The sequence below is a fragment of the Engraulis encrasicolus genome, unplaced genomic scaffold (genome assembly GCF_034702125.1).
Source record: "Engraulis encrasicolus isolate BLACKSEA-1 unplaced genomic scaffold, IST_EnEncr_1.0 scaffold_35_np1212, whole genome shotgun sequence".
NCBI lineage: Eukaryota > Metazoa > Chordata > Actinopteri > Clupeiformes > Engraulidae > Engraulis > Engraulis encrasicolus.
Genome location: NW_026945654.1, coordinates 271,797 through 280,630, shown reverse-complemented (window position 1 = coordinate 280,630; position 8,834 = coordinate 271,797). Strand labels below are relative to the sequence as shown.

Sequence of the window (8,834 nt, the reverse complement as noted above, 5' to 3'; positions counted from 1 at the left end):
ATGGTTGTGGAATGGTACTGTAACTGCATATCAATGTGTTTGACACTTGTGGTGGTTGGTAAATTATTTCTCTGAATGAAATCTATTGAGATGGTTAATCGTAACACTGTATGTGAACATCAATGTGTGACATATGAGATGGTTGGAATAAATTAACAGTAGACTACATTTCTTCATGTTCATGGTATTGCATTGTATCTATATATTAATGTGGAGTTTATTTTTTTCGTATAACATATTACATGGTGTCCTTCATGGTATTGCACTGTATCCAGTGTATATTTTAATATGGTGTTGTTCATTATATTAATGAGTTTATTTATCGGTGCAGTAGCCTGAGTCATGGTGTTGTTCATAGTATTGCAGTGTATCTAGTGTATATTAATGTAGAGTTTATATTTCATGGTGATGTGCATGGTATAAGTGAGTTCGCAATTACTAGTGCGCCTGCGCGAAATTGACCTAGCAACGCAAAACGGTAGATAAACAAATGCGTGGATACCAGATCCTGCCTTCCCAAAGCGGTAGGACACTGAGCTGCACACCAGTAAACGAGGTAAATAAATGTCATACTTTGTGGATTTCGTAGTGGGGTAAAAGTGGTGCTTTCTGTAGATTTTAGAATGATTGCATTGCGATTCATGGGTGCCGCCATTGTGCACTGTCGCCATTGCTGAAGTGTGCCGTTCTCCGTTATGCCATCTATACTGCCGTGCAATACTAGAACGCAGTAACTCAAAATGGTCGAAAAAAAATTTATATCGGAAATCGGTTCTAAACTACCTCATTTGTCTTGTGTCCAAAAATGGTGGTCCAACACCGTCCCGTTTTGGAGAAAACTCATTTTGAAAGAGCAAAAATGACCCCAAAAAAGGTTAAACAAAAACGCAGTAAGTCGGCGAGTTACTGCTGCACGTTCCAATGGGACTGGTTTGGGAGTAGACAGTAATACAAGCTAAGAACGCAGTAACTCCTGCAGTAACTCCATTTTGTGGCAGTAATACCAGCCAAGAACGCAGTAACTCTGTTTTTTGTGGCAAAAAGACACATAAATGTTGTTTTTTTGGGGGGGGTTTTGTGTGCATTAAATTTCTATCCTAAACAAGCATTACCAGGAAGTGTCACCACCAATTTACCGACAACACAGTTGTCGCGCCATATGGAAAACTTTGAAGCCTTTTTTCTCAGTTTGCCGTTTTCAGAGTTACTGCGTTCTAAGACTGTAGGGCAGTATAGTTGCTGCGCTTATCAATTCTGGTGACTGAGACCATCAAAATGACAGCCTGAATTAACTTTTGAATAAAGTTTCATAGATAGACGATGACAGACAGTGGCCACAGGTGATTAATGAAGCTATATCATGAACTGGTAGAATAAATTAATGAAACATTCAATTTAAGAAGGACATGTAAAGATGTACTGAAGACATAGCTATGTGTGGGCTAACTGGCATCTCTTCAAAACGAGTTTGTTAATGAATTCTGGTTTCACTTAAAAAGTTCAAAAATGTCTTGTTTTCAACCCCAAGACCCTCCTTGATCTACCAGCAAAATTTAGAGTAATTTGGGGTTGTTAAATGGTTGTGTGAATTGTTTGTTGTCAACATTACATATTCGGATTTAGCTAGCAACCGGGATGGTTAGTCTTCTGTTAGTTACCAGACATATCTCCAAGATAAGTTCGTTATTAAATTCTGGTTTCACTTAAAAAGTTCAAAAATGTCTTGTTTTCAACCCCAAGATCCTCCTTGATCTACCAGCGAAATTTTGAGTAATTTGGGGTTGTTAAATGGTTGTGTGACTTGTTTGTTGTCAACATGACATACTCGGATTTAGGTAGCAACCCGGATGGTTAGTCTTCTGTTAGTTACCAGACATCTCTCCAAAATGAGTTCGTCATTAAATTCTGGTTTCACTTAAAAAGTTCAAAAATGTCTTGTTTTCAACCCCAAGATCCTCCTTGATTTACCAGCGAAATTTTGAGTAATTTGGAGTTGCTAAATGGTTGTGTGACTTGTTTGTTGTCAACATTACATAATCGGATTTAGCTAGCAACCCGGATAGTTAGCATTCTGTTAGTTTACCAGACATCTCTCCAAAACAAGTTCGTTAATTAATTCTGGTTTCACTTAAAAAGTTCAAAAATGTCTTGTTTTCAACCCCAAGACCATCCTTGACCTACCAGCGAAATGTTGAGTAATTTGGGGTTGTTAAATGGTTGTGTGAATTGTTTGTTGTCAACATTACATGCTCGGAGTAACCCAGCTAGATAAAATACCATGCGCGTTTTACTGTATCCCGGGGCAACGCTGTTTTGTTTATCTCTCAAAATGGCGAATATTACCCATGATGCATTTCGCGCCGGTAATTGCGAACTCACTTATTGCAGTGTATCTAGTGTATATATTAATGTAGAGTTTACTTCATATTTCATGGTGTTGTTCATGGTATTGCAGTGTATCTACAGTACATATTAATGTAGAGTTTACTTCATATTTCATGGTGTTGTTCATGGTATTGCAGTGTGATGGGATGGTCAGAGTGATGGCTAGTGGTCAGACGTGTTTCTGTGTCCAGTAAAGACCTTGGATCTCCTCTTCCAATGGAGCCAACTGAAGCAAAGTAAGTGAATGTGTACTGTGCCTGACCACCACAAGAACTTAAGACACACTTTATTTGGAAGGACCAATAATTATTGAGAAATAATACAGCATCCCAAAGAATATTAAAGTAGCAATAATGTGTCATCTACATAAACACACACACACACACACACACACACACACACACACACACAGACACACACACACACACACACACACACACACACACACACACACACACACACACACACACACACACACACACACACACACACAAAGTATCTTATATGAAGTGCGCATTATGTACTGTATATATGTATATTTGTATCATATATGAAGTGTGTTATGTGTATCATATAATGTATGAAGTATCTCGTATGAAGTGTGTTATGTATATGTACCATATCATATATGAAGTATCTCGTATGAAGTGTTATATATACTATGCATCAAATCATATATTATTATTATTATTATTATTATTATTATTATTATTATATATGAAGTATCTCGTATGAAGTGTGTTATACAGGTATATGCTATGTATCATATCATATGAAGTATCCCATATGAATTGTGTTATTTTGTCTTTGTGTTCCAGTCCAGAGTCCTCCAGGCCTTCAGAGTCTCCAGAGTTCAGCCATGTGTCGGTCAAGAGCCTCAGGTCCAAGTTGGAGTCCCAACACCTCAGCACCGGACACACACAGCCTGGCCCAAAGTAAGATATCACTACTTGCTAATTACATCTTAAAACAGTATACAGTACATATGTATTCATCCCACAGCCTGGCCCAAAGTAAGATATCACTACATGCTTATCACATCTTAATACAGTATACAGTATGTATTAATCACACAGCCTGGCCCAAAGTGAGATATAACTACATGCTTATCATCACATCTTAAAACAGTATACAGTACATTGTATGCCACGGTTGTGAACAAGTTTTCATGGGTTTTTTTTGGGTGACCATGAAAGCCACAATTAACCATGGTTTTTTTTTGCATGGTTTTTGACTATTAAACCATAGACACAAACCAAGCTGAAAAAAACTGATGATCCATGGTTAGTCAGGAACCACGGTTTTCATGGTTACCCAAAAAACATGGACAAGCCAAAAAACAAGCCATAGTTAAACTATGATTGGTTCAGAGTACTTAGAGAAACCATGGTTATTACGGTAAAGCTATGGTTACTACAGTAAAACCATGGTCAATTTCCGTGGTCTATCCCTCACTTTTAGCTGGACTCAGACTCAACCTTGACTCAGACAGTGGTCTTGCTAAATTAGACTTTTGGACTCTCCTGGGCCGGTCTTTATTTTGTTCAGAACAGTGACCATCAATTCTAAAGTGGAGCCTGAAATCCAAACGTTTGTCCCCCCATCCATGTAATATAGGTCACCTTCAAACACTCACATCATTATTCATCCTTTTCATTGCTTAACACTGATTGACATGATTAGACTCAGACTAATTATCTAAAAACATTAACAGTGTATGTTAAGGATTAACCCCTTACTTAGCACAGCACATGTTATAACCTTACTGTCTTCAACATTATAATGTCTTAATCTGTTACGTAAGGCTCTCAGCAAATAGTGAATATGATCCTGATCTGCAGTAAGAGGCGAAGTAATGATAAATAATAATGAAGAGATAATGGTTAACAAATGTTTTATAAAGGTTTATGCCTATTCAGATTTGGCTTTTTTGGCATTCTTAGGCCTGGGGGGGGGGGGGCTCTTTTGATGATCTACATATGTAAATCTATGAATGACATAATTTTGGTGTTATTAGTTGGTACTATGACGTCATTATGACATCATTATCTGATTTTAATGCCAAAAATCGTCATAATGTATTTTCCATCAAAAGTAGACAATGCACTTAAATTTTAATAATTATATGCTTCAGACCACTTACATGCTCACAAAGCTGTCTGATGCTAATGGAAATAACATAAAAAAACAATAATGAGAAGTAGATCAGTGATTTTTGGTCGGACATACCTATCAGAAAACTGTTGCCATGACAACGGCAAAAGTGATGAACCTAATCTTTTGATACTAAATTGTAGGTAAAAGTGCCCCCACCAACTTTGATGTTGTATAATTCCTTAACGACTTAAGCTATGACTACGAAACTTGGTGACTTTCCCTAAAATTTAATCACTGACAGGTATGTCTGACCGAAAATCACTGACCTAAGTCTCATTATTGTTACTTTTTCATATTTTTTTTGTTATTTCCATAAGCATCAGACAGGTTTGTGAGCATTTAAGTGGTCTGAAGCATATAATCATTAAAATGCAAATGCATTATCTAAATTTGATGGAAAATACATTATGGCGAGATTTTGGGCATTATAATCAGATGATGTCATAATGACGTCATAATACCAGATAATGACACAAAAAAGATGTCATTTATAGATGTCCATATGTAGATCATCTCCCCAAAGTTTGGTGGTCATATCGTATTCCGTTCATGAGCTATGAGGGGGGGGGTCAAAAGAGCCCCCCCACCCAGGCCCAGAAATGCCAAAAAGCCCAGTCTGAATAGGGTTAAATATGGGCACAAGAAACCTAGATGTCATTATTGAAGACCATCTATCATTCTCTGGCCACATAGCCTCAGTGTCCCAGTCATGTCGATTCTCAATGTTCAATATACATACAATCAGACTGTACCTGACCTAAATGACTCAACTTCTAGTACTGTCCCTCTGACATGAACTATCGCAAATCCCTCCTGACTGGTCTTCCAGCTTGTGCAATAAGACCTTTGCAAATGTCACTTTTTGTCTCTTTTCATGCTCAAATTAAATACAAGGCCCTGACCTTTGCCTACAAAGCTACAACAGGCCCTGATCTGGCTTACCTGAAAGCTATGCTAAAGCCCTATGTTCCTTTCAGGACATTGTCTTATTCCAGTAGCAACCGTTTCACCTTGCCCTCTACTTGCATTAGTAGTGGCTCCTGTCTGTTCAGTTCAGCTGACGCTAAAGCAAATGTGTTCATATTGGTGTCCTTTGATCACAGGACATGGTTCCAGTAACCCATATCCATAGTTTGTTTTCCTCTTATGAGACCATGATAAACCAACCAAAGATGGGAAACATACTGTGATAGTATCGCAATGGTAGTTTCACTCAACTCTGTATCTGTTGAAGCATCTTCGGGATAAAACGTTTGGTCAAGAAGACATTGTTTTGATTTTGATAGTCATGGTTTGTAATCTATTTCATAACCATGGAGGAATACGGGAGGTCAAGCTATCTCGTGTGTGTTATGATGCAGTAATAAGTACGACAGTGTTCCGTGGGGTTCTTTAGGGTTCCTTGAGGGTCATATTTGGTGGACAAAAAGTGCCTTTTAGATCACTGGATTGTATGATTTTGACTCATGTGAATTAAATATAGGGTATACGCCATGTTTATTGTTTTGTTAAATATTCTTTTGTGTTGTTTCCCAGACCTCACCGGCCCAGGCCAGTGTCTCCAGTGCCCAGCTGTGTGTCCATGAAGAGTGATGAGTCTATGGGAAAGTTTCCTACTTTCAGCAGTGGACCTACACAGTCTCAACCAAAGTAAGATGTCAGCAACTAGATACTCCACGATATGAATGTGTGTGCGTGTGCGTGTGTGTGTGTGAGAGAGATAGATAGAGAGATAGATAGAGAGATAGATAGAGAGATAGATAGAGAGATAGAGAGATAGATAGATAGATAGATAGATAGATAGATAGATAGATAGATAGATAGATAGATAGATAGATAGATAGATAGATAGATAGATAGATAGATAGATAGTTGTTGGGCCTCACTCAAACAACAATGCTGGTGATCTGTTATAAAAACTCTTTAATACACAACGAGACAGTGACAATCCTATCAGGTTCATAATTAGCTTTCACGAAAGGAGAGAGATTGAGAAGCTTTGTGACAACATGTTCCTTGCTTGTCATCTTTGGTCTCTCTGCCTTCCTTGGAGGCTGCCTTAAATGGGACACACATCAAGAAAAAATATCTACCAGCCAAATTGGCCAAAAATATCTACCAGCCGGTTGGCAGGTGCCAGTTTCAAGCCCTAGTAAGAAAAAATATCTACCAGCCAAACTGGAAAGTGGTGGAAAAAGTTAATTTTGAGCCCTGCTAATAACCACCCATCACATCTTTTTTTTCCCCAGAACGGCAAGAGAAGTCATTCACGCTCATAGGCAACGCAATACTTTCAGCAGGTCATGGCCAAGCAGAGTGGACAGTAAATGCTGCTTGAAATGATAACTGAAATTTCGCTCGAGAATTAATACAACTTATCAGGATGTTTATGTAATTTTCCAGTCTGCATGTCTTTATGCACAACGTAAGCTAAGGTGGAACTCATTATTACCATTGTAGCCTTAATAAAGACGCACAGGAAGGGATGGAAGGATGGATGTAGTATTAGTCCTATGGAAGGGGCTGTCAATGTCTGTAAACATGGCACAGTCAAAGTCCTTCAACATCGGAAAAGACCTGTCAACACAATAGTATCCACAAAATCCACCCCATTAAAATGCAGTAACCAAATGACACATTACTATCGCCATCAATGACTGAAGAGCAATGGGAGGTGAATGGTAAGCGCGAAGGCATGTAATCGCGGCTGCGTTTTCAGTGTCTGTAACAAGATTTCGATTCCCTCAGTAAGATACATTAAGCGCAGGTGTCAATATTCCTCTGCGCACTTGTTTATCCACCCTCTCTCTGTGTGCGTGGCCGATCCACTCCTGCTGTTGTGCCCGTGTGTGGAGCTGTGGTATCCGAGACTTTTTGCCTCGCAGCCACGCACGCAATCACATTAAGGTCAAGTAACTAACTGCTTTTAACCTGCTTTTTACAAAAGACACAAAACGATGGTCCAATTTACACACAGAGAAATAAGGACACAATGTTCTGATTGCACTTCTGACGGACACTTCATGCGCCATGGACCATGGCACTATTTGGAGTGTGCTCTCTGCTGAAACGTTTGTTTTAACAGTAGCATATTGTCCGGCTCCTTGTGACAGGCTTGTATTACAATATAGTAGTAGAATTGAAATGAAAAGAAGAACTAACGTGAAGAAGTGTCCAGTTCTTGTCATCACGCTTGCCTTTCCAAGTGCCTTTCCATTACGCACTATTCCAACAGGCTAGTGCAGTTGCATAATGTCCAGTTTTGACATTGTTGTAGCATTCGATGTAGTTTTGAGTTCTTATAGACTAAGGCATAGCCTACAATGCAAGGAAAACGAGAATCACCGCACACTGGTGGCCTTTTTAAAATTATTGAACAACGCTTTTCGCAATGGCAACTTACATGTAGCCTATTTCCATGTAGCTTATGCTTATTGAAGTTTAATCAAAATATACTATTAATTCCATCATGTGTGGAGATATAGTAGGTGAGTGGTTAAATATTCTGCATTCATGCGAGATGCTGCTTTTGGTGTGTGTGGGTTCAAATCCCGATGTTAATCAAACAGGGTTCTTTTATTTGTATCGCTTTGATTGATCGGAGCTCGTGAAGTAAGATTGTGGAACATGGAATTTCCAACTATATTGAGACCAGGGTTCACGTTAGCCGGCTGTGGCCGGATATTGGCCGTTTTGCATCATGAATGACCGGCAAAATATAATGTGACCGGCTAAAATGTCAGACAAAAAATGACTAAAATTATTCAATTAATAATATCAGCTCATTTTAAATACTAAATGCTACACAAAACACCAGTGATATGAAACTGAACAAAGACAAAATAGTTATGAATAGCCTATGTAAATGAACGTGTCATAAACAGCACGCACGCAATAGTGTTGCTTGCGCTCTCGTCCCCCACGGCGTTCTCCCCAATCAAGTTGCTTCCCTATCACTTGACTAACGCTGGCTGATGTCGAGGAGCAATTCAGGGTTTTTGTTTGTATTTTATTAGTAAACAAAAAGGGCATTGCGCTTGCAAAACCGTTTCATGCCCAGTTGCCAAGTCAAGCCTGGGACCCAATGCGATGGCAGCATCGCAGCATTGAAGCATCAAATCACTTTCACTTTTACCTCTGCTGAAAAATGGTGGTGGATCTCCATGTAGGCTAGGCTACAGTCGAGGGTCAAATTAAACATCTCAGAGAACAATATGCTCATGAGAAGTCCCAGTAAAAGTGCATGCAGGGCTTCATCACTTTTTTCATCACCGGCCAAAATGGCTATTGGA

At 39.0% G+C, this 8,834-nt stretch overlaps 1 protein-coding gene across 1 annotated transcript in view; it reads left to right on the top strand.

The window, feature by feature from the left end:
- Positions 1-8,834, top strand: part of LOC134443695 (protein NLRC3-like) — a 39,582-nt gene continuing 30,748 nt past the window's right edge. Inside the window, exons 1-3 of the mRNA XM_063193338.1 lie at positions 1-14; positions 3,204-3,320; positions 6,079-6,192. Of these exons, the coding sequence (XP_063049408.1) occupies positions 1-14; positions 3,204-3,320; positions 6,079-6,192 (245 nt within the window). The remainder of the gene's footprint in view (positions 15-3,203; positions 3,321-6,078; positions 6,193-8,834) is intronic.